The sequence below is a fragment of the Lepeophtheirus salmonis genome, chromosome 13 (genome assembly GCF_016086655.4).
Source record: "Lepeophtheirus salmonis chromosome 13, UVic_Lsal_1.4, whole genome shotgun sequence".
Classification (NCBI taxonomy): Eukaryota; Metazoa; Arthropoda; class Copepoda; order Siphonostomatoida; family Caligidae; genus Lepeophtheirus; species Lepeophtheirus salmonis.
The window spans coordinates 45,320,658-45,348,468 of NC_052143.2; the positions used below are offsets into that span (position 1 = coordinate 45,320,658).

At 30.9% G+C, this 27,811-nt stretch overlaps 1 protein-coding gene across 1 annotated transcript in view; it reads left to right on the top strand.

Moving 5' to 3' along the window:
* Positions 1–3,474, top strand: part of LOC121127896 (uncharacterized) — a 46,062-nt gene extending 42,588 nt beyond the window's left edge. The window contains exons 10-11 of the mRNA XM_040723467.2: positions 1,752–1,994; positions 2,270–3,474. Of these exons, the coding sequence (XP_040579401.1) occupies positions 1,752–1,994; positions 2,270–2,723 (697 nt within the window). The 3' untranslated portion in view covers positions 2,724–3,474. The remainder of the gene's footprint in view (positions 1–1,751; positions 1,995–2,269) is intronic.
* The last annotated feature ends 24,337 nt before the right edge of the window (positions 3,475–27,811 follow it).

Consider the following 27,811-nt stretch of genomic DNA (forward strand, 5'->3'; position numbering starts at 1 on the left):
TTATATTACTATTATTAATCACTTCTTATATAATGATAATAGGAATAAGGATCGAATATTTGTTTTAAAAGCCATTGCATGCCCTGTGCTCTCTCTCTCTCTCTCTCTCTTTCCTTCATTCTCTTTCTTTTTTTCATAAATCTACATACATGGGATACACAAAAAAAGGATGGAACAGCAACAATAAACCAATACATTAGCCGTCATAGCAAATATAACTACTTCACTCACAAAATAAATTATTTGAATATTATTAAAACTTTCTGAGAAAGAAGATGGGTCTTAGGTAATTTTGCCTCGAACATTTTTGACGTCATTAATTTCACCGTATACCTTCTTACCTCTTGGAGATTTTCTCAAGAGACATATTACCGGCCTTTTGTATGTTTTATATCATAGGTTCTTATATCACCTTTAGTCTTTACTGTTGAAATATTCCTTTCCTTCTATCGATTGTGTTTTAACTGTTGCTTTAATTGGTCAGATTAAGTATATGTAAACATTATAGTTTTCAAATTTAATCCATCCGATCGAGAAATCGTCTTTTGAAGTAAAATATATTCCCTTCTCTAGGAACGACTGAGGCGGAAACCTATGCACATTGAGTTCAAGAATTCAATAATTTATCCCAAACGTGGTGTCTATTGAGCTAAGTCGTTCTTTAGATTCTAAAAATAATTTCAAGTTTGAAATGAAATCATGACTATGAGTAATGTACCACCATTGAATTAGTCATTTGGAAGTAGACTCATGATCATGGGCCTGTGACTTTTGTCCATATAAAGGCTATTCCTTCCGGTTTTTCCATTTTTCTTAAAAAACTAAACTTAAAGATCGAACGTATATTATAAAACATACCAAAGCAAATAAATTGTATTGGAGAAAATTCTATATGAGACGAAAATGTATGTCGCAAAAATTTTCACGGTAAAAATTCCAGGTACAATGAGATCAATCATTAGGAAGATAATGATTTACAAGAAATAAAAATATATATATGACAAAAAAACTGGAAAAACAGCATAAATATAAAATATTTTATAAAATAATATCTTTCATATACTAAGAAATGCTTAGAATGAACTATTTTATTTTGATGTGTTTCCTTGATCAAAAGTATAATCTGTCTAATAAAAGTTTGTTTTTGTCTTATAAATTTGCTGAAAACTTTTCCTCTTTTCTCTAACAAAACTTTTCATGAATACATTGTGCATTTTCCCTGGAACTATGTTTGCATAGTGACAAAACTATGATAAAATTATGCAGATTTTGTCATTTAAATTTATATAAAGCAAGTCTTCCTCCACCTCCATTTTCTTAGTAAAGACAAGATCAAATAAATATTGATGGCATCCCAAATTTTTAATTGGTTTTTACAAATTTCTTTAGAGAAATTGCATATGTAAATAAAAAACTATTTATAACATTTCAATTACATATTAAAGTGAGTCCAGTATTGGAGGTTTCTTGGTATTTAAAGGATTGGTCCAATTGGCTATAACTTTTTTGATAACATTGAATACATTATAATATATCAATTCATATTATATACAAGGGAGTTGTTTAAGTTGTTATAGAAAATTAAAAAGAAGGCAGAATGTTATGACGACAAATGGATAGCAAATGTTCCCTTCTTTCTTTTGTGTAATCTATATAATACTCATTTGCTTATCTTATTAATAACGCAACCTCTCTCATTTCCACATCACAATATACATACAATTTGTTACATACATTTCCTCTTTTTGTAGGAGTGTTCGGACGAAAAGTCCAACATTTCCTCACTCACCAAATGCGTATGGTGATGCTCTTAACGCCTCCTTACAATCTGCTCTGGGATTCGCGTCAGCCAATGAATCCTCAAACAATAATAGAGAAGGCAATCACCCCTTTTTGAATCAGGGTGGAATTGCTGCTGCAGCGGCGGCCGCGGCTGCACTGCACCAGCAACATCAGCAAAATAGTAGGAACTCATCATCTGAGCACTTGGAAGGGTACGTAAGTCGTCCATTCCATCATCAGAGTACATACTTTTAGGGTGGGGTTCTCTTCTTCTTCAATTAATTTTTGTTTCTTTAATTCTTCTTGATAGTGCATGATTTTTTGATTTTTTTTTGTAGACAATACTTACTAGTACAAATATAAGAACAAAATAACTCATTTTGGTGGAATATTAATGGATGAGAAGTCTAATTAAATTATATATTTCTATTCCTCACCTTTTGCGAGCATCTCACTTCAATACAATTGATTGTTCCTTATTTTATAGAGCACTTCGATCTTCATCTGCTGAATATCTCAAAATACGTAATAGTCTCATGTGCGGTCCTGGAAGTAACAGAGGAATCGGAGCAAGAGGGGACCCGCCATCAGGGACCCGAGATGAAGAAGAGCCCGACTACGTAAAAAGAGAGTCTTCTTCCCCACACGGAAATGATCTTCGACGCCTCTCCTCAGAGGATAATGGAGGAGGGTCTGGAGGATACGATTTCATTGCAGCAGCGGCCGCAGCCGCTGCACGTGCTGCGGCTGTTAATTTTAACGGAAACTCCTCCATTCCGGATGATGAGGAAATGGATACCGATGACATTGCAGTTGCTCCTTCAGAGAACGGTGCACCCAAATCAAGTCCGGAGCTCCACAATAACAATAATAACAATATCAAGGATCTCTCAAGGAATGCTTCATCCAGCTCGGAGGAAATCAAGAGAGAAAAGTTTTGAGGAATGAGTTGCTGATTGTATACGAACCTGGCCTTCATTATGGATTTCCTTTGAAACTACTCATCCTCATCACCTTTTATTTCTTTTTACGTGTCGTGTCGCATAGATTTGATTTTCTAAACAAACATACCAACCCTCATATCAGTAAATAATTTTAAGATATTTCAATTTTATAAATAAAAATTATATTACTACATACATATAGACATAAATAATATCTACTACCTTTTATAAATATTTAAACCCAAAACAATAAGAGTTATTGAGTAAAGAAACCCACAACGAAATATTTATTTATTTGGTAAACTGCAACGATTCATAATTATTATTTGTATATTTACATTTAACACAACCACCACATACTGTATAACCCCCTCTAACCATTGACCCCCCTCCCCCCCATCCTCTCTTTCTTTAAAACATGATGTTTAATATGTAGCAAACTGAATAAATATAAAGATTAAACATTCCCACACAACTCCTTCATTTCTTTTTCTTGATCGTACTTTTTAAATTAATATAATATTTTTTTTTTGTCAAAAAATATATTTATAAATATTTATAACTCATTGTTTTTTTGTGAATATATATAAACTAAATCTATTGTTATTATTATCCTTCACAATATTATAATTGATATCAATGTACTTTCTATTCTTAGTACAAAAAAAATATCTCTTAATGATTTTTATTTTTTTTGTTTGGTTGTTTTAATGACTTCTTTTTGGAATAAATGGTATTTGAATTCTAAGTACTTCGTATTTGTTCACGGATTTTCTGGCTACAAATAGAGTAATACCCTGGCTCACGAGTTTAATATTGTGCCTGAAGGGAGCTGATAAGTCAAGGTAAACTCTAAGACAGCTTATCTGAAAAAAAATGGCGTATGTCCATGCAGTTTTTGCTTAGAACCCATCTCACGGTACTTAGAATGCAAGAGATATTCGACTATTTCAGACCAGTATAGATGTACTTTTGTCTTAAGTAAGCCAAGTTTTATGAGTACAAAAATAAAATATTACATTTTCTGTAAAACACAATTTATACCAATTATACAATTATAAATTGATGTTCCATAGATCGTAACTCTCTCTTCAATCTAGAATAAGTTCCAAGTTCTTTATTTCAGAATCAGTAAGCCTCATTGTTTACTTTATCAGAATAGGAATTTAAATTATCTAAAACGGGTCTGTTCGACTTATGAGACGTTGAAGTAATACTTATGATTTGAAGCAAAATTTCTCTTGTATATACGGTATTGAAGATACGGCATTACGTAGACAAACGGGCTAGATACAGGGCACTCTGCACAAGGCCAACTGTTTTTTTAGTAGCCATAGGCTAGCATTGGCTAATGAGCCCTGGTGGGCCGGACTCATATTGGCTTCATCTTCAAAATGTAATAACTTGCCCACAAAATCCCTTTTAATTAGTACGCCCTGTTTCATCTTCTGACTCAACTCCTTGGCAAGTTAATTATTCCTTTATTTTGTTCCCTGAAATGATGAAAGTTCTTTTTTTTTTTTTTTTTGTAACCTTTTTCTTTCTTCATTGGACTTCTTTCATCTTTATACACAATAAAATAAAAAATAGTAAGGGGTAGAGGCCATAAATTTTTATGCGTGTTTCCCCAAAAGAAACTCAATCAGTTCCTCCTGGAGCTCCTATAAATATTGAACAACAGGAGAAACATCCCTAAGAAATCTATGAATGAATGTAACTTATCAAATTTAGAAGATTTTTTTTTTTTTTGGCTCTGAATCTACACATGTTAATAATAATACCCGGGTGGTTGAGCAAGCACCAAAGAATTGGAAGGGAAGAAAAAGTTTTTGTTTTTTTTTCCTTTTGCTTTCATTTTTTTTGAACCATTGGCATCCTTCCATGTTTTATATATGTATATATAATCAATACATTAATTGTGTTTATATTGTATGATGATATCTTATATACACACACAAAAAAATGTAGAAAGATTTATATGGTATCTTTGTCTTTATTGATGTGTTTCCTTCCCTTATCTTTCTTTGGGATAGATTATGTTGCGTGTACGTACATACATAGATAGCCAGGGAATTGTAGAGTCATCATTAATTTGTATCAGCTAGCCTCAATACGACTTTTAATAGAAAATAATCAAAAAGTTTCTCAATGGACAAAAAAATATAGATAAATTATCGACATACTCAACCAAAGTTGCGGTTCAGGGCCGAAAGAACTTGTACTCACTATAAAAATGACCAATAATTAAGGGTAATCATTTTCAAAATGTGAACAACTTTGTTGTTCAGGTTTCATAGACAATTTTGCATTGGATTTTTTTTTTTGAGTAGTCAAATAGGTACTAAAAACCTAATACTTCTAAATTATAAATAGTAATTTAATGGATACCATTAATTATTTCCTTGGGTATTTGGAAAACCATTTTTTTTAAAAGTCCGCGATCACTTACATGACTGAGGTCTTTTTGATTAATTTATATAATGTGGCTTTTTTTTTTTACAAAAATGATGTGTTCTATTATGAAATATTTCTATTTTCGGTTCTTAATGGTCGTTATTTTGTAGAAAAATAAAAATATTGAATTACAATTAATCAATAATGATAAAGTTAAATAAAGGGTGACTTAAAATCTGGTTTTTTATACTTGAGCTTAAAAAACTGCTTCTACAGATTAAGGACGCAAACGGAGCAGAAGGATTTAATAACGATTTTATTCCGTTTACTTTTAATAACTAGGTTTCATTATACAACCAAACGAGAGCTAAAACAAAAGTTAACAAGTTTTTGTTTATATACGAATGTGTAAAAATGTGTAAGCAACAAATTGAACTAAGAAGTCACGTCTTCAACCTTCTCTCTTTAATCCCCTCATCTTCATTCTAGAGATTAATTCAAATCACATGTTCGAGTCTATATGTTTAGATACAATGTACTAGTATTCTTCGGTATAACTGTAATTTAGTAGTACCGGGGTACTCACGTATTTATAAATATACTACAGATTATTAAGGACTCAAAACTAACTGTAGCATATATGTAATTATGACTTTATCTTTTTTATTTTTCATTATACAACTAAACAACAGCTGTTTCAAAAATGCACATGTTTTGTACTTATCCCATATCCCTCAGTTTAGAAATATCGGAACTACCACAAAAAAGGCAACGTGTATGTGATCTCCTCCGCGCCGGGGTCAGTCCCGAGAAGGCTGGAGAGACCGTTACAGCCAAGAGGAACCAAAAAATAGGCAGTAGGAATATGGCTTATTTCTGGCCATTTTCCAATTTCTCCCTCATCCAGCCCGAACCTCAGACCCCTTGGATTTTGTAGCTTACGGATTATTGGAGAAGAACGTCACCCACACTCCGTGTTACTATCATGGGAACGTGGTACGCACGCCCTTCATTGTCGAGTACTTCCAATCTGTTCAATGGCGTGTTGAGCCTCTTATTGTTTCTGAGGGAGAACATATTGGATAAAAGATATAGATAAATATGGTAATTCAACATATCACAAATTGGTTTTGAGTTATATTTTTCTTGATTCCATACAAATCACATTCTTTTTATTTTGTTGGAGTGTTGACACCCCATAGGAAAGTATTTTATTTCGGATTTATGGGAACTGAGGGTTAAAGATCCATTGTACCATAATCATACTCATTTTATTATATAAATAAATGACATCTTTTTGTCTTTTGCATTGTTTAGAGACTGTTTTTGGGGGTAGGATTTAAACGTATACATTGAAATGATGGAGGAAACGGCTTGAAGGGATATTGCTTTCTTACTTGTTTGAGGAAGAGAGGGGGGTGGGGGGAGGAATGAAAGGAAAGAGGGGGTGATCCACCAAGTTATTGCTATCAGGATTACTATTATTATTACTGTTTATTTTTATTGTCTAGTCTTATGTACTCCTTTTTCCATTTATTAGATTTGGCACGAAAATTGGATCCGTTCTGTTTGCATTTATATGATGCAAGAAACAGAATAATCATAAAAAGAGTAATGAATAATAAACATTCACCAGCTTAGCTTTTTCATTCATACACTAATTGACCCACATGTTGTTATAGGTACATACATATATTTGAGTTTCTATGGTAACATGATATAAAAAAAAGTGGGTAGGTGAGTACAAAATAAAAAAATGTGTTTGTTCAGAGTTCATAATTATTATGGATGTGTGACATTCTCCGTATAAATTTGTTTCTATCATTTATTGTTATCATGATGAATGATGAGTCTAATAAATTATTTATTACGTATAGAAAGTCATAATAACCTACAAAGATATCTATAATTCCATATGCATCATGAGGTTTTGCTCCTTGATTAGAGTTATTTGACAATTATGTGCTTTAAAAAGTTCATGGATGAAGTTTGGATATCAGAATTTCGGATATATAAAAAACACATTTAAAGTCAATGTTCTATTAAACACTACTGTTTATTACAGAACTGAAGTAGAGTCCTTATTTTCTGAGTCAACTTTGAGTCATCAGGATAAATTTATGTATTTCTATTCCTAACCGTAAATACTAGAAAGTTAAATATTCAAAAATGTAAGCAATTTTGTTATTTGTTTTTATGACATTCCTTTATATATAATAAGGAATCAGTTTTCCTTTATATATAATAAGGAATCAGTTTTGGAATCGTCCATAAATATGGTGTCGGAATTGGAACCGAAATTGTCTGAAAACTTGGTATCGGTCCATCCGTAATAATTATATTTAATAGTTCTGACTAACATCACAAAAATGTCGAATAAAAAGTTAAAAATCTTTCATTTGGATCCAATACTTTTGTTCGAAAATAATCAAGAATTCAAAAAGTTATTAGACTTTATTAACCAAATGGAAATATAATCCAGTAGCCTCTTCTCCTTTATTGAAGTAATCTATGTTATATCACTCTATTTTTTAGCCTTCTTCCCGTTGGGCCCATATATTGGGCTCCACAGTTGGATTTTGAGTAAGCAATGCAATATATTACCCCAGTTGTCTCACAGTCAAACAAATAACAGATATGTGTAACAGGTTCTGTTTGAGGAACACATATTTTTTTATTAATTTGGAGTAATGAGCAAAAATGGTATTTGTCCTTTTTGTACTTTTTGAGGCCCACATTTGACGTGGTAGGTCTATTATCACTTGAAAGTTCTGGAACTTGTCCTTACAGATCATGGAAACGTGAAGATTTGTTTCATTATAGGATATGGCATAAAAACATAAAATGGTATGGGAAATACAACTCGATTACATTTCAGTTGGACACTATATTGAACACTTTTTCAGGTGTGAACATCACTACTAATTAATATTAAAATATAGTCCAATAATTAGGACAATATTGGCTAAACATCCCGTTAAATTTGAAGCCTTTTCTCCCTGTTTTAGTGAGAGGAAAGTTAAAGATAAATATTAAGTCATGTTTAATTGCAATACAGAAAGGGTCTTTTCGTTGTTGAAGATTCAGTTCTGATAATTCAGATGACAAAGATGCAAAACGTTCTCGAAGGCAAGATATGTGTGTATAATTCTGTATTGAGTATTTTTTTTAAATCCAAATCATCAAAAACTGATAGGAAGACTACTGTAAATGATTTCTACTTCTTTTTTTTATTTGAATTAATAATTTGTAAATAGAATGGAATTCGATAATTAAACATAACTACATACATAAATATAATTGAATCATTTCTTTCATGATATTTGAACGAACCCAATCTGAGGTTTCGAATCTTTTATATTTCTCTATTTCACTCTATCGATATAAAGATAGTGAAAAAGGATGTACATAAAGGAACAAAAGGCCTTATAAAATTGATATATACATATATATATTTGATGTTATTGTATCTTTGATATGAAAAAAGTGTGGAAAATAAATGAATGAATGAGGGAAATAAAGATAAATAAAGGTAAGAATAACAATCAAACACAATAATTCAATATCTTATCAACATCATGGGGTGAAAGGCACGTACGTACATAAAAAATATTTTATACAAAAATATGTAAATTTATTTTTGTATAAAAAAAGAAGAAAATATTGATCAAAGATATAAAGGAGAAAAGAGGGGGGGGGGAGAAATTAAAAAAAAAAATCAAGGTGATATATGCTATAGAAAATAAATAAAACAAAGATACAAAAGATTGCTTTGGATTCGCTGAGGGAATGTAAAAAAAAAACAAAAAAACACCCTGGATTGCAAACATTGATATTTTTTACCCAGTTCATTGACAGCGTTATAAAAGGGCTTTCACTAACGGAGGATTAAAAACAGTGGGCCGTCAACGACAATATATCTATTTTCTTACATTTCTGAGCAGGAATAAAAATTGCTTTTTATTGCAAAAAGTCATCAAATTCTTGGTTGCCCAACCAATAGCTCTTCACTTTAACCTTCTCAGCCTAAACAAAAGTCCTGTAGACATCCTTAAACACATGTTTGTTAATATTTTTAGCCCATGACGTAAAAAAACTACTAAATCTATTTGTTTACCTGAATCGGCGAAAATATTACTAACGAGAGAGCATTAATATTCATGAATTAAAATTCAATTTTTCATGCTGATTTTATATTTTTAGGGAGGTAACTTTAAAAGAGAAAACATTTTTGAAACGATTTCTTTCTTAATTGCATACGAGTTCATCTACGTCAAAAAGACAAAAAAGTATTTGCAATAGATTATATTCCCTTGTGACATGGTTTTCCAATGATGGTTGGGATCTAAAAATTATAGTAAAAGAACTGAATGAGTTAATTTACTCATTTCTTTATTGGTAAGTAATAAAAAAGCTTCCACTCTGAAATAAAATGAGCATATAAAATGGAATGTATTTCTCGAATGGATGTTTAGGAGGTACGTGATCTTCAATTCACCCTTTGGGATTCTAATAAAGTTGAAGTATTCTTTTAAGAACAGTAGTGTTAGTTAATATATATTGAAAACATTGCGTCATAGTATTGCACAGTTCCATGATCAAAATTTTCATCATATTGGATCATTAAAAACGTCTATAATTGTAAAAAAAAAGAATCTTTTTGGGAGAAATAAATGATTAATAAATCAGTACTTTTTTAAAAACTCAATTAATCTACTTAAAGTTCCAGTAACATTCAAATTCATCTTTACAGAGGAATTGGGATTTGGGAGTAAAGTTGTGTATCATTAGATCACAATAAAATATTCTAAGAAAGAGTAAACATTTTAGATTCTGCTCGAAATTTCAAAAAAAACAATTAAAGATTGAAAAGTTTCCAACCTCCCGTGATAAAAAGAAATAATTTATGACTAGATAACAGTAGAAATAAGTACGATCATCCATGCTGAGCCATAAACTATATCATTTACTTGCAATACATATATTTAGTGACGGAAATTTCTGTATTTGGGCATTTTAAAAATAAACCGAAAATTAAAATGGCAGCTTAGATTTCATGATGTTTTATAAAGAAGGACATTGTCAAGAGTTACTCGGATCTCGAACTTAATTTTACTCTGAGTTCAAAAATGACATAGAAGTATAACTCTGCAGCAAATCCTTCATGTTTCTCTCCCTCTTTTATGACCTTACACAAATGTTCAATCAGGTTTTGAACATTACTGAAAATGGTAAAGAAGGAATTTTACTACTCAGGAGTTAAATATTAATGACAAAACCTGTCTTTAAAGAAAATATACTCTTTAGACTACCAATTCCAAAAAAAGGTCGGTCTAAAAAATACACCAGATTTTCATCACTTATTAAATCTTATTTTCTTTTATAAAATATTTTTAATATTTGTCAAATCTGATATACAAATTGATTTTTGTCTATAGATTATCCTCTAAATTAAGAACAATGAAGAGTGGATCATTTGAGCCAATAAAACAGGTCATAAATGATGATTTATTGTATTATACTAATGCCCACTAGGTTCCTCGAGTTATTTAGCAAATGTAATTGGCTTTTAATCATACACGTGTGAGCTGAACTGCAGTGATGATAGACACAGACCAAGAGGAAAGTTGGGTGACTTATATATGGCTTTAGCCGTTTATATATATTTTTAATTTTTTTTGGCATTCATAATTTATAGTATTTTATGTAATCGTTTGAGTACATTTCCCTGATCTAAACAAAGGGAGAAAATCGTAACATTTGCAACTTGCAAAGTTAATTAAACAAATTAAAAAGTCTAAACACATCTCCAGAAATCTTTTTATTATTATTTTTTCTTATTGTCTGTTTAATTTAGTCAAATAGGTAAGACGAAATAAAAGAATAAAGAAAAGGAGAAAAAGAAAGAAATAGAAGAATCTGTATTGCGAATGTGTAAAATCGACTATTTAAACAATTGTACAAAGAAGATATTTGCAAAAATTTATTCTGCATATATTTAACAAAAAAAAAAATGCATTAAGACTCCCCTTTTTCCCGCACATACACACGCAGTATATTGTTATTTGTCTGATAGAGAATGATTTTAAATGTAAATGATGATGAGTTAGCTGATAGTTTAAATATCTGCATTGCCTCTTCCACCAGAAAAAAGTTTTGTACGAGCATACAATATTCTATATACCTAGGAAGATAAATACAAAATGAATGTGCTGACCAAAGATAGTGTTTGCAATACCTAAAGCTTTTTGTAACACAAACTTTTTTGATTTATGTATTTTAACCATTTAAATAAGTTCTTAATGCTTTTTAAATAGAATAAAAATTCTCGAAATAAATGTCTTTGATTAAATAAATAAATGAAACGCAATGAACAATCTGAATTTTAATCTAAAAAGAATTACATTAATCAAAGCTTTCTCGATCACTCTTTTTTCTCTCTCTCTCTCTACAGAATGACTATTCAAAAATTGTACAAAAATAATAATAATATAAAGTGGTTAAAACGAAATGGTTATATAAATTATATACATATATACACACAAAAACTAAAACTAAATAAATACAAAAAAAAAAAAATTTTTATTTTTCACAATCCTTCCTTAACCCCCCCCAAACACATCTTTTCCACTTTGATTAGAAGACTCCTTTTCATTTAATGTTGTTATTATTTTTTTTGAAAGCTTGCAAGAGCATCTCAATAAGTTCATGTATGTACTCATGATGTGAAATAAACAGATTTGCTGATTCATGATACTCTCGTATAATATATATTGTACATATAATATATATGTTTTTGAATTAGGTATATTTTAATATACATACATAAGTATGCATTATTCTCTATTACATTGATATATATTCATCTCTCAAGATTAAGTGAGCTTCGTTTTCTGACGTGAAAGTAAGGGATTTTTTTTTAGTAAAAAAGAAGAAACAAAGATATTGAAATGAAATGGAAATATCTAGAGGATAAATACATATTATATTTTTTTTATTCTGCTTATTTAAATACCTGTATGATGTTATACCAGAGGATGTCATTTATCTAATAAAAAACCATTATTTAGAAATTAAAAAAAAGACAAACGGTTGTTGTGTGGGCAATTTCATACTTTTTGCTCATTGTTTAGTCGGTAGTCATGGTGTTCACTTTTGGCTATCTCAGGTCTGAATTATTTCAAAAATGCATAATAGAATAAATTTGCAGTCAAACCCATATATAAGAAATAAATATGCATATAGTCAACGTTCTCTGGGATACCATTAATTTATTAAACAAAATATTTGTCATCAAAGATACAATAAGTTAAAACTCGCATTTAGGAACTTTTTTTTTTTGGTATCAACTTCATAGGATTTCATGAGAATGAATAATTCCCTTAAGGACGTTTCCTTTTTATTTGTAAAAATTGTAAGTAGGGCCAACATTCTTGTTCTGGATGTTTCTAAAAATAGGATCTAATCAATTAACAGTTGCCTCAAAATGGGGAGTTTTAAAATTACTTATATAAATAAATATCCAAAAAATGTAGTTTGTCATATACTTTGGATTTAAAAAGAAGTCGGATATACTCAATTTTTCATTTAAAAAAAAGCAGTTTCCTTTATACAGAGTTGACTGTATGTGAACTAAATAGTATTAAAAGATTATACATGTACTAATGTTATTTTTAATTTCGAACATTCTTCTCTTTATAACAGTATTTCATTTTCTCCTTGCAAAATCCTACAACATGTAGCTGATAGTAACAAGGTTTTTAATTCAGTAATACCCTATGCCTCGCTTCGCCTTCTACTAGCATTCATTTTTTCCTTTACAATGATGTCATCATTAGTCATACCTTTATGTAAGGTATGTATTGAAGACTTGATATTAATATCTTATGCATATCTTAAACTTTATTACTTTAAAACCAAAAAACAACATTAATCTAATTTATAGTTCAAAGTGTTGTCATTCAACCAATGTTTTTGACCTGGTTCCGGTACCAATATTGGTATTTCAGTATGTTTTGACTATTAATATAAAACAAAAATCTAATTTTGCGCAGTTTACTTGCATCTTAGAGTGTTTTCTATTTTTTAAAGTTGACCAAATTCAATATTAACATGAATCATGAGTTGTGGTTAGGTGTTAAGAATGACCTCACAATTATTTTTTTTCTGTGCCATCAAAAACTGTTACCCTCCATTTGGTCAAAGTTCCAGCGTTCCGGAATAATTCAAAATGAAGTCAATTAAAAAAAGAAAAAAATCTTATTAAATTTCAAACATAAGAAAAGAAAAACTTATTTTTATAATTTTTTTGAATTTGTTAGTAATTTTTTGGGTTTGTAGGTTAAAACTCATGACGTAACTATTGACGGCATACAAATATACAAATAAAATTATGGATTTTCTATTTAATCAGCTATTTATTTAATTAATTTTTTTCAAGAACAAGATATAAATGGGCGTAAACATCCATAGTTTTTATATCTTTGAATACTCAATAAATTAATTCATGAAATCAGACTTTTGAAAGTTTATATTCAATTTTGATATCGAGTAATTTGTAATAATTACATTTTTGTGTCTTTTCTCTTTGTCATATGTTTTCTGGGATCTGTTTGTTGTTGATGCTACATAACTTTCAAAATCTACATATTTCAATGAAAAAATGAAATAAAAAAAGAAGTCTACTCGTCTAATTTTATTATCCCCTCCACCACTTTAGTCTATATCAACAGATTTCGAGCAGCATAAGAAAAACTTATCATTGGATAAAGATTATCAGAGAATCAAATAATTTGACCCACCTGCATGTTAAAAAAATAAAGCGAAAATTAATGTGTTCACCCTATCATATGGTAGCTTTGGTATATGAAAAAAATACTTTCAGGTAGCAGTTGCAAAAAAGGTACAATCATTAAATTTAATATTTTTTGAATCCCCGTCATTATTATATTGTGCACTATGTATATATCAATAATTGGAGTTTACGAAATTCAGATTCAGGCCACCCTTTCAAAATTGCTTGATCCATCAAAACCAATTAGAAGTTTGTCGTCTGATGGCTACCTACCCAATTTGGATTTCACTCCCTGACTCACTTCTATTTTTTGCAGAAAAAACTTGAAGAAACCCTTTATAAAAATGCAATATTTCAAATACTATACATTGGTCTGAGGATTGGGTTAAAAACAGACTTGATGAAGTTTCGTACTCTTAGTTAAAAGCTATTTTTGCTTACTTATAAAATATAATTTTGTTTGGGGGAGATATAAATTGAGGGATTACGTCATCAATTGGCCATTTTTTTTGTAACGTTGTAAAGCTACAAGTACCGCTTCTAATTGCAGTTCAATTTTGTTCTGTTATAAATTAGTCAGTACTCCGGTAACACAGTAACACCTGTGTAACGAATATTACTTGTAGTTAGCAAAGTCCGTCATTTTCTCCAAATTTTGAACTATTATCTATTTAATGGTAGAACTTTATTTATTTTTTAGAAGACATAATTAAGTTCATGAAATCAATGGTCCGAACCCTAATAAGAGCTAAGAGAAAGGGCATCAACAGCAGACAGAAACAAATAGATGATAAGTTCCAATGCCTTTCACTTTTTAATGGAAAGGTTAAAAAGTGAAAATAATCAAGTTCAAAAATCTATTTTTAACAACCATGTCCGCCATTAGTATTCTTCTCAATTTTTAAAAAGATTCTAATTTTTATTTGAGGCACATTATAGTTCAGCTGAGTGGGTATACATCTGGGATTCATATTGTTATGGAAAGCACCTGCGCTTAACTGTTCTATTGTGAAGATATTCTTGATCACAAAATACATAATCATAGTCGTCGAAATGGACATATAACCCACAATATCTATTTCAATATTTAATATATTAAAATAACCCCTAAAAAATCATCTTTCCCTATAGGTTGTGATGAATCTGACCCAAATTTTTAATCCAACTACATGTGAAAACTTTTTTAACTCCTTCTCTAAAGTGAATAAATTATGTTTGTATTATAACTTTAAAGAAAGCATTAATAATTTGGCGATTTACTCATTCATTTTATTTGTAAATATAAATAATTATATGTACGTATGTAGTCTATTAATCGAAAGCATTGTATATAAGTTTTTATACCTACCTTTGTACGTTATATAAGAAAATAATCACGTTATTAAGATATGTACAGTGTACACATAACCTGATTCTTTTAAAATATTCTTCTTATTTTGAATATGCTCAGGAATCAAATATAATAACGAATATGTACATAAAAGACAAGGAATTTTATAAGGGGAATGATTCCCCTTGCGTTCTGTCACATCCCCTACCTGGGAGAATAACAGCCTGCCGTGATGAAGGGTAAGGAAAGGAATAAAAGAATAGTAGTTTAGTGGTAGGATATGAGGAGATGTGATATGATCTTAGAAGCATCTTACTTACTAACAGTAACAGGAGATGATTGTTAGAGTTTCATGGAGGGGTAAAGGAAAAAAATCTACTCACGTAGTAAAATTGATACCAAAACAGTGATTGAGTAGGAGGGAAGGAAAAGTTTAGGAAGGAATATGTTTGTATGTATGTTGATGCTCTGAATAAATAGACACATACCTTTGTATGAATACGTAAACCCTTTTGTGTCATTAGTGGAAGGGTAATTTTCTTCAGTGGTCGGTTGGTTGGTTGGCTTAAAACGTATGTATTTAGGAAAGGAAAAAACTTTTGATTAGAAAAATGTTCCTCTCTTTCCCCCTTAACTGCAAAGATATTATCCTTTAAATCTGTATGTTGTATACAAGTTATAATTTTGTAAAATTTGCCACTTGTACTATCTGCAACTAAAAAGTGAGATGTATAATATTAAATCAAGGATTTACAGAGTACTTGGGAGAGGATAATGAAATAATGGAATATTCCATGGATAGTCCATCGGTAAATCGGATCATTTTTGACTATTTTATAGGTATTTTATGCCCCATTATAAAGTTAAAATGTTTCGAATAATATTACTCATAAATAATAGATTATAATGTAATTTTAATCAATCAAAATCGAACATGTATCTCCAAGACTGATTGGTTGGTGATGTGATCCCCTTTCTATGAAAACTTCAACGAAATTGAATAAATCGTTTCAAAAGTCCTACTTTTTATCTACTCCACACGTTCAAACAAGTTCATGATTACTACAGGCCTCAATTGGTTTGTGGAAAAAGAACATCATATTTTAGGGAAGTTTGGGGGAAATTGTCCAGTGGGACCCAGGTGGGTTGAATCATCTTGTTGTTGGACGGAGGAACCTAGGCATACTAGGCTACAGTTCTTTGTGGGCACTCCCGTTATCTTACCGATGATGGAGGATTGCAATTGGGCACGAGTGAGATCGATGATCCTCTTTTGATTAACCTCTTCTATCTTTCCCATTGACAAAAAAGGAAAAAAAAGACTTTTTCTCTTCCTTTGACTACCTCATTTGAAAACGTCACCTGATACTACAATAGGATTGTGTAAAATAAAGAGTCCACCACACTGTTCATAATATTTTTAATTTTTTGATTGAACTAGATATATACTCCAAGACACATGAAAAAACATACAAATTAAACTCTAGGAGGGGTTTTGTATGTAGCATCGTGTTTTTGTCAGTGAGAGCTCTAGAGACTAAAGTACTCATACGTCATCACGGAAAGTAATAAAGATGATTTCTTGGAGAATTATCTATATATTGATTAAACATAGTTTGTTCTTTTGTCGAGTCACCAGGTACATTTTATGTATTGCTCCATGATGTATATAATAAACATATTTTGATTTAAGAAATAACACTGTAGTCGTGCCAATGAAATATTCACGGCGTGTGCATATAACATCACACGTCTGTGGAGAGTGCATTTTATGAAGGGTTCACTGATGTAAATGTCCTATTAATGAAATGTTGCAGGTGTGATCAGGGATAACAAGATCAATGTTTCTGTATATCATATTTGAAATAACCAAAGGTTGGTATGTTAAAATAAATTTAATTTGTTTCCATTAGTGAAGACTTTAAAGACTAAAGTACCTTTCTGTTATGCACTCATATTAAATTTGTTTTCTCAAACTCTAATTATTATTATTGCTTCTTTCTTGAGGACAGAACACGTCATATGAACTGGTACAACTATTGAGTAGTTTCGTCTGACTGTTTTCAAGAAAAAAGGAGAGTATCACAGAGGATTTCTTGGGGAATTATCTTTTATATTATTTAAGCAAAGTGTGTCTCTTAGCCGACGCCTAATTACACGAGCCACTACCGACTCTGAAAACATTTTTTGTTATTACCGACCACCCTGTATACTTAGACACATGATTGTACATATGTACATTGAAGGAGGGCTTCTTTTCCAATACAAATAGTAGAAATAAATCAAGTATGCAGGTAGAAGGTACTTTATATAGAGAGAGGAAGCGTAGATATTTGTATACTTATATGTAAATACAATGTACATAGTTTGTTGATTAGAGTGATGATCCAACTATACTTTTCGATATACATATGTAGATTGTAGGTACATGACAAAGTTATGAAGATCAAAAGAAGAATTTATTATCCGTATACATATGTATATTTGTATAAGAAATTAATCAAATTGATCAGTCTACAAATATTTATAAATTTCAATGCGCATCTGAATACACACACATATATATATATAGAAAGAGAGAGAGAGCGAAAATAAATGATAAAAATAATCATAATAATAAACAGAAGAAAATTGTTTATTCAATCATTTTATATCAAATATTCCTTGTGCTTTTATTTTTCATCATCAATTTTTTTTTTTTCAATGCTTTCTATTCCCTAACTCTTTCTCATTGATCTTATTTTCCCCATTTGTATCCAGCTCTATTAAATAACAAAATATTTGTTTATATTCAACTCAGAAATGAGAAATTAAAGTAACAAGGATAGGCAAGGATCATTTAGACAAACTGCTTTCATTTTTAAACCCCCATAAACCTAAATAAATAAAACAACATTTTTTTTTTTAATTTAACATTATCTGAAGTACTTACACATAACAAAAACATGGAAGTATACTTTGTAATCGAATTGATTTATGTTATGTAGTATTGAAAGCCGACAAAAGCTAAGATTAGTTATATGACTAGAGTTGTAAATTCTTAGAATTATCTCGTGAGTGGGATTTTTTTAAATTGTCGCCTACTTTAAACCTTGATAACTTGAAGACGATATTATCAAATAAAAAACCGGTTACCAAATAGGAAAGCTATTGTTGTCAGCTGACGATACATAGTTCAGTTAGCATCATGCCGTCATCATATAAGGATATAAAGAGCTATAAGTGGAACGAGGAGCTTTCGAGGTCCGCCGTAGTCATGGCATTGGTTAATAGTGGAGGTGAAATCTCCAATTCAATGATTGCTTCAACCTTAGGAGTGAATTTACGGACTGTTCAGCGTATCCGTAAGAAGCTAGAGAATACCTGGGATGTTGATGACACCATAAAGAGGGCACTCAAGGAGGAGGGCGCCGACAGGAAGGTCAGGGGCACCGACTTTGTCGACAAGGTGAAGAAGATGATTGAGGATGACCCTACCAGGTCCATGAAGGCCATGGCGAGGGATCTGGGCTGCCATGAGATGTGTCAATAGGACTCAGCAACCTGCCATTGTTCAAAATCTCCATGCAGTGGTTAACCGAGAACTGTTATGACGTTGTATGCAAGGATTTGTGGCCTCCTAACTCTCCCGACCTTAATCCTTTGGACTTTTTGTCTGGGTCTATGTTGAGAGACATACAAACAGACATTGCCATAGCACCAAGGCCAGCCTGATGGACTCCATCAAGGAGGTATTCGGCAACATGGACAATGAGATGGTAAGAAGAGCCTGCGGCCGGTTCAGAGGCCTAATTGAGGCCGTTTTTGATGCCAACGGTGATTATATTGAATGAATAGCTACTCTATACTTATTTGCTCGTCATAGTTTTGATTTTCAATAAAAAAGTTAAAAAATGTATATTTTGTGTTGTTTTTTGTAGAAAAATATTTTGGCGACAATTGGATTCCCGCTCCCTGTATTTTTTTTTATAGAGTACTTATCATAATTAATCTATTCTTGAGGAGATACATCTAAGTATACAGTGTGCGTGTGCTCATAAATGACATTGAGTAATCCTTTGTTGGACTCACTCAAATTAGAATTGATGATGTAAAATGAAGTAGTTTCTGTTTATGTTACTGCTACCAAGTGCTCCGTTGAAATATGAAGGCTAACTAGTTTAATAATTGATGGAGGTTGAGGGATTGAAATGAATATATATTTCGATATATCAAAGGATAAACAATTAGTTACATAGCAAAATAGACTTGAGCTCCTTAGCTTACATACAAATAAAGAAAATGACACATGAAAGTGATTGAAGAATTTCATGTCCCCACTCCAAGTAGTCGGGCGTCTCCAAGATCACAGTCTATGCTACCAGGAAGTCAAAAATATTGGAGATGAAGAAGGGTTCTGTTAAAAAAAGGGCAACTGGACACGAAGGAGTTAAATAAAACAGGCCAAGCCAATTACAGTAAGTCCTTGAGGGCCCATGCAAGAGATCTTGGGCTTTTGCACCAAACTGTCCAGAGAGCTATAAAAAAGTTGATGGAAAGGGTCTTGCAGGCGTAAAAAGGCCACTTATAACGCCACCAATAAAAAGCACATCTACTTCGTTGCAATACTATTTTAAATGAGTCTTTTGAACTCTATTCTGACACTTCTGGTCTCCCTAAAACCGTAATTCCAACATCCTCGACTAAAATGTTTGTATACATGTCAAGGGGAAGGCCTGTAGTGTCTGTCATCCAAACACCCAGGCTAAGGTGCATCAGACCCCTCCCAAGTAAAAAATATTACCTTGGCGATATGATAAAAATGGTCTACTTGTAATAAAAAAACACCGTATGAAATATTTTTAAATTCAAATAAATTATATTGGTGCTATATTAAGCATTTTTAAATTAGAATATTATGGTATATGGTTATATTACTATGGCAAGCAACAAGATACATTTTTTTTTGAACAATTATGTGTTTAATATTATAATTGTTAACTTGAACTTCCTCGAAATTTTTTGTTTTAAGTTTAGTCATTAAGAAATACATGGTTACTAATCTAGAAAATATAGCTTTAATGGCTTAAGAGAGCCAAGTGAAAGAAATTGCATCACTTCAGTGGGATTATAAACTTATTGGTACTTTCACAAATAAGATTGTTAATAAAAAGTGGCTGACTGCATCGATCAGTTATTGTGAAGGAAGTCCCTTGGTATTCCATCTTACAAAACAGGTACTGACTGTCGCTGAGGGAAAAATATAACTGAGAAATGCATGGAAATGCTGAAACTATGGAAAGCAGCGGTATCGAGGATGTTTGACACAAATGCCTCTAACACAAGCTGTTTTACTGTTGCTTGTATTAGTCTTCAACAGGTCTTAGGAGCGTTGTTACTCTGGGAAGCATGTCGTCATCATATTGTTCAGGTGATGCTGACACATATATTCAAAGACCGGAAAATAGAAATATCGAAATCACCAGAAGCATCCCTCTTCAAAATATGTCTAAATACTTTTGAAAGTGTCAGATTTATCTTTTGATCCAAGTCCATTGATGAAATTAAGATTGTGGTACAAGAATGGAGAAATGAAGCACTTCAGTTTGTCAAAAGTCTCTACACAGCATCAGCATGATGATTACAAGAAATTATTATCTGAACTGTGAGAGTTGTATTTAGTTGACCTCAGTAACAAGGATTTTAGTTGCAAAGATCCTAGTATCGTGCACATGACGGCTGGAAGTTTGAAATTCCGCTTTTCAAGCAAAATTGTTTTTTTTTACAACCCAATATATAATCTTTGTCACCTGGAACCATTTATTCCAAATGTCAGAGTGAGAAGTCTTTATCAATTTTGTATGTTTATCTAGAGTTCATAGTAGAATACAGGTACCAGAGCCGTGGATACTCCTTGGAATGATTTTTGTCTGTACAATAAATCACAGCAATATATGGTAATCAATCCAACAGTGTCTAAGAGTCCCATATCTGCTCTATCTCGTCATCAGTAGTATTTAACACCAGAAATAGTAACATGTGCCCACGTCAGTGATTTAACTCCATCAAGTGAGCGAAACAACACGGCTAAGAGGCTAAATATAAGCTCGGTGATAGACAGTACTATTTACATATTAGTTTGGTACAGGTATTGGGAAACCACGTTTTCCAATTGACATAACACAGTCTACGGGACTCGCGGATTTAGTTTCATACGACTCCTGGATCATCTTTACTCTGCTGGGCTTATAGAATAATTTCCTCATCCAAAAAGTCACAGAGTGGTTACATTTGACGTCTTATATGTCTTCCAAATCAATGATCCATTCCATTGACGTCATTTATGACTGTGTAGAAATAGGTCTAAAACTGATATTGGTAAATTAGAAGAATATTTTCAGAATGTTTTACAGGTAATAGAAGCAGATAGGATTACGATAGAAAAAACTAATACAATAAATATGAGTAGCTGTAAAGATTATCACTTTGTACATTATGTATTTACCTTTGATTTGTTTGTTTCGGACATTGGACATAAAAAAAAAGAATTTCTAGTATTCTATTATATTAACATTGATAATAACTATTTGATGAGTTATGCATTGTGCAAGAAAGTAATATATTTCTTATGATTTAAACTACTTTTGTCCCATTTATTTAATTTATGAACATAAATCTTATATATTCCCATTATTTAACATTAATTATTTTTTATGTGGTAAAACACTTTTTCTATACCACCGTAAAGAAATAAAAACATTTTTAAAATCATGGGGGGGCTTGATGCACTATAGTAACCATAAGTTTTGAATCCCACTGAAGTAATGCAATTTCTTTCACGTCGCTCTCTTAAACCATTAAAGCAACATTTCTAGATTAGTAACCATCTTTTTCTTACTAACTAAATAACAACAAATTTTTGAGGAAGTGTAAGTGAACAATAATAATATTAAATATATATGCAATTCATGAAGAAAATAAAAATGAATGCTTAGCGTTGCTTGCTATAGTAAAATATTTGATATGGTGTGTATTTATTATAGGTAAAACATTTTTATCATACTGCCAATGCAATATTTTTACTTTGGGGGGGGAGGTCCGATGTACCAGCATTGGAATGTCATGACAGAGGTCTACATCTACAGTGGGTGACAGGAAGCCATTATTGTCGCTAAGGGTGGCTATATTAATGATTATGTGAGCTCCTAGACACATCTATTTATAGTATTAATTTTGTTGAAATTATATTCAACTTACGGCTGCTCCCAGCTAATTTAAGGAAACTCAATCCCATCTAGGCTACTATACTGCGAACCACTCTTCAAATCGTCAGAGTTATCAGCTAATTTTTGGTTTCTGTCTTTAAATACCAAAAATGCCTACAATTTACAACCTTACAGTCAAATCTCGATTAAGAAAACTGGTGAAAAATTTATTATACCCGAATTTTGGTTATATTCCGATGTATTTTAAAAAAAAACCCAGCATTTTATTTATAGATTTATGCATACAATCTAAACAAACAAATTCTTAACATTAAAATGTAATATTTATTAAATCTATTCAGTTATTTTTTTTTTCTTTTTGATTTAATTATTTGTGTTTTTTGAGGGCATTCATAATATGTATCAAAATTTATTAAAAAACAATGTAAAATGAATTTAAAAAGCAATGTAAAATGAATTTAAAAAGAAACATACAAAAGAAGGAATTAAAATGGAAAAATCCTCAGTGTAGTTTTTATTCAAAAAAAATTTTATCAGCTTTATGAATTCCCATAAAGCTGAAACCAAAAAATGGAAGAAAGGTGTTGACTATTGCAAATTTTTTACCTCATGCTTCTTTAATGCAAAGTATTTTATTTATTAAAATTTTTTTGCCAGAGATTTGTTGACTAAAAGCGTATTTGTATTATATCCGAATTTCTAATATGCGGATTTATCTGTATATACATTAAATATGTATGTTAAAATAATAAGTTTATTATTTTAATGTTGTTATAAATAATATATTGTGATTTTTTCATAATATAGAGATGTCAAAATAACTCTATAACCCCATTTGGTTAATGCATTGTAAACATATTCAAATCAAATAAAAGTTAGAATCCTTGTCTATTTCTAAAAATAAAAACATTGTTTTCTTCTTTTTTGAATCGGAGAAAATCGAAATTTTTATGTATAAATTGAAAATGGTATTTGTCTGGTTTTCCATCCTCCCCCCCCCTCATGACAGCTGAACTGTTCTCCTCTTTGACATTTGTCAAATTGTTGAGGTTCCCATGTTAATTTGTAGCTTATTTCTTTTACATACAAAAAATGCCATAGTATTTGCAACTCTAGATATGATAAAATTAGCAAATTGAAATGTATAAATTAGTTTCAATGAAAGATGAATTCAATAACATGGACATTTTTATTCAATGCAAGTGATTTTTATATTCTTTTTTTAACAATATTTTTACAGAAAATGTGTAATTAATTTTTTAAGACACAAAAAAGTATACTTTTTTGGGCAGAAAGGTTAGAATGGGACTCATTTATTTAACATATAAATATATATTGTAAATCGTATATTGCTGGTGGGAAGGAAGCTGGAAGAGTTGATTTATCTGAGCTACGCCCAGTTACATTTTTATTAATCTTTTATCGAAGAAAAATGGAATTCAACATAAGTCGATTCCTCCATTTTTGCATTTATTTATTGTATTGAATTCACCTAAAGATGATTTATAGGGATGTTTGGTGGATTTAAAGCTTTACACCAAGTAGCGAAATGCGACCGTCAGAAATGTATTTCTATTAACCTGAAGGCACCGTTTCAGCATCGCTATTGCAGAGTAATTAATCTGAAGTTCAAAATATCATTTATATTATAAGGTCCAAATTCCTTTGTATCTCCCTAGATAAGTGAATTTTCACTTCCGTGTTTTCCTGAAGTGATCCAATCACTCCCATAATCTGACAATATATCTTCTGGATCTTCGCTTTCGGTGCCAAAGATTTTCCCATGGAATTTGATAAGTGGTTGTACTCGAAGATTTCCTTACAGGTTGTCTATTAAAAAAGTTCTAGTGAAAATTGCCATTAAATACGCTCTTATATGCTTTAATATAAATTCAAATTACTAGTGGATACATTAAATAGTCATGAACGAGATATGTAAGTTAATAAAACTAAAGGAACACACCATTAATAGCAAACCACTTAAGAAATAAGTTAAAGTGATCAATTATCGATATATTGTTTCAATTATCATTGCAGACTAAATAGTTTTATATCTTCAGGAGAAGATCCTCTCCGATGGCGATACATGTGGAAAGTGAGTCTCTTCTCATAAATGAATCTAAAACTTGGAAGCAAATAAAAGTTTATAAAACTTCATTTCTTTTCATTTATTATGGAATGTTTATCCTTCATCTGAGGTCAACTTTAATAACTTAATTAATTCCGAATTCAATAATGGACGGCTCTTCAGCTTGAAGGTATTGAGCTGTCCCAACTTCCGATTTAACCTCATGAATTTATATCAATTTCTTTACCTCCGGAGAGGCACTGACAAATGATTGCATCAAGGATTTAAAGACGGAGTCTTGATTTTTGAAGGCTTGTCTGAGAAAAAAAACTGAATTCATCCTCCTCAAAGACCTCCTAGTTAATTTTAGAATTGAACTACTCCACAACATGGAGACCTTGAAGACTAATATTCCAGTAGGTATTATCCGACAGTGGGAAGCAAAGCCATACAGTACTTGTAGAGGGGTCAATTGACTAGCAGAGTTATTCTCTAAAATTACTCTTGATATGGTTTAAAAGTTCATCCAAGAAAAGATCACCATTTTTGGAAGACTTCCATTCATTTATCTTATTATCTCACATAATTTATTACTAAAATAAATAAACTATAGTTAATAGTTACTTAATAATACTAGAATTAGAATATAAGTATTTAGTATTCTAGATCGACACTTGTGACTCAAGCCTAGCTATTTTGATTCATACTGGAATACATTATAGTGTATAGCTTGAGCTGTTATTATAGAAATAATAGTCAAATAATGCCCCAGTCGGATAAAAAAAGTAAATTCTAACCAATACATTTTTCACCTCTTAATTGTTTTTGTCCTCGTTTCGTTACTGGGTTTAAAGCTTTAGGTGGATTAAGAATAAAACCATTGAAATAAATACAGGCAAATCCGAATATAAGAAATTCGGATATTGTAAAAATAAAAGGTAACATTTTCTTTACAACAAAGAATACTTTGCATAAAAGAAATATGAAGTAACAAATCCGCATTTAGTCAACTTTTTCCTCCCTTTTTTGCAATCAACTTCAGATACAACTCATGAGAATGAAAAAAGGTACAAATCGTAAGCTGGTCCTAACATTATTTTTGTTCTGTAGATTCAAATTACTTATTACAATCACTCAGTAAATTGTGGTTTTTTTATATACTTCGGATATAAGAAAATCCGGATATCGTCAACTTTTCAATTAACTAAAAGCAGTTTCCTTTATCCAAATTTGACTGTATATCACTATCACATAGTATCAATATATTCTACTATTGTAGGCCTACAAGTATTGATTTCACAACACACCTGCTTTGCTCCAGATAAATATATATATTTGTAATTCTCATTACATTATGTTCCATTTGACAAATCTCTACACAAAAAACAAAAGATTTGAAAACGTGGATATTTGTGAGTTATATATAATATGTATATAATGAATTTATGTTACACTTTCCCCTTTTGCTTAATGATCCATTTATCTGTATACATATTTGATCATGTATCATTTGCTAATATATGAGTTGCATTAAGTATGCATTCAATTGAGACGTACAACAAATAGATTTATATATCTATGTTTAAATATTTGCAAGAGTATTTCCTCATTTTAAGGCTTCATAGACAATGAAAAGTACGCATATGTAATTTTAAGAACATTTTCCAATACAAATATCCTATTTTGTTACGTTCGGCAATTCACAGCTTTTTAAATCACTTCTAAATAACTGAAATCAATATTTTGTACTGGTTTCCGTACCAAAATTAGGGCTTTAGAACCCATTACTGAAAACCTTTTTCCCGAGTGTCATCTTGCCGATTGACCACATTTCTGAACGAACACTTTTACCTAAAAAATGATATATATATTATATGATGAATTATCTTCACGTTACTCCAATTTTAAAAGATAAAATGTTTGATTATTTTTGACAATTATTTTTTAATTAATTGTCAAAGAATTGAGTTATTTCATTGTGAGGAAGGTTTCTTCAGTTAGACCGAAACTTTATTATAACCGTTGTAACAAGACTCATGACAATCGCCTAATACATCGCGGTGTTACCTTCCTAAGATAAAAGTATAGTTTATTTGATTGTCCGTTGTGAATGTTTGAATATCTTTGGTGCATATTTTTCTTATTGTTTTTTAAAGGGAATTGTGTTCCTTTTGTGTTATCAATTTCCTGTCTAATGACAAATCCATCTTGAGGATAATAGGGTCATGGACCATAATTAATTAATAAATACTTTAAAAAATCGTGGCAAATGATTAAACATAATTACATAATATTGCAGCATGAATAAGATATATTGGGTGAGGATTTTAAATACAGAAAATTGAAGAATAACGTATTCTACAATATATATTTCCCAAAATTAATTGAGCAATTCACAAATATTTTGTTCTTACATGAGATGATCCATAGTGACACCAATCACTCAAATCAACTACTTCAAGCATCAACCACAGTCTCTAACCTGATCCTGGAACAAGCCTAGATGAGGAACTCCATGTCCATTAGACCTGTTCAAATTGCAACAGGTTTTTTTTTCAAACCTTTTAATATTTGACTTTTTTCCGTTCTCCAAGGTCTATTGAAACTAAATATGCTAGTCATCTGGATTTTGGAGCGCGGCTATGCCTGCCGCATGGCCCTTGAAAATTTATTGTCGATGGCTCTAAAAAAGGGTAAAAAAAAAACGTGACTTTTTTGTATTCTTTTTACTATAGCTTCGCAATGGCGTATCGTAGAGCCTTGATATGGGTATCAAATCAAAGCCAATATATTGTGCTTCAATTCGTATAAATATGTTATTAACCCTTTATTTGTGCCCATGAGTAAATTTTAAGCCAGATATTAAAAAAACGCTTGTTTTTTATATTTTTTCTCCTGTGTTTTTAGGTGTTCTCCTAACTGATTATTATCTTGACGTATATGTATACAAAAATAGACTAAAATACAAAAATCAAAGCCAATGAGGCTAGTAATGTTTTTTGCTGGTAAAGGGGTGCTTTGCATTAAATAAATATTTTACAAGTCACTAAAAAAAGGTTGAGAATCCGTGTTGTATTTAATATAGACTCGAACATTTGCATTGAATCAATTTGTAGAATGGAGATGAGGGGAATGAAGACGAAGTTGAAGAAGTAACTTCTTAGCTAAAGACAAAGGGCAAACAATAAATAGAAAAAAAAAAAAAAAAATAGAAACTTAAATATTTACATTTTTATGTTTTTTTATCCGTACATTCTACAATAAACTCCTTCGTTCTCCTAAACGTCCAACTTT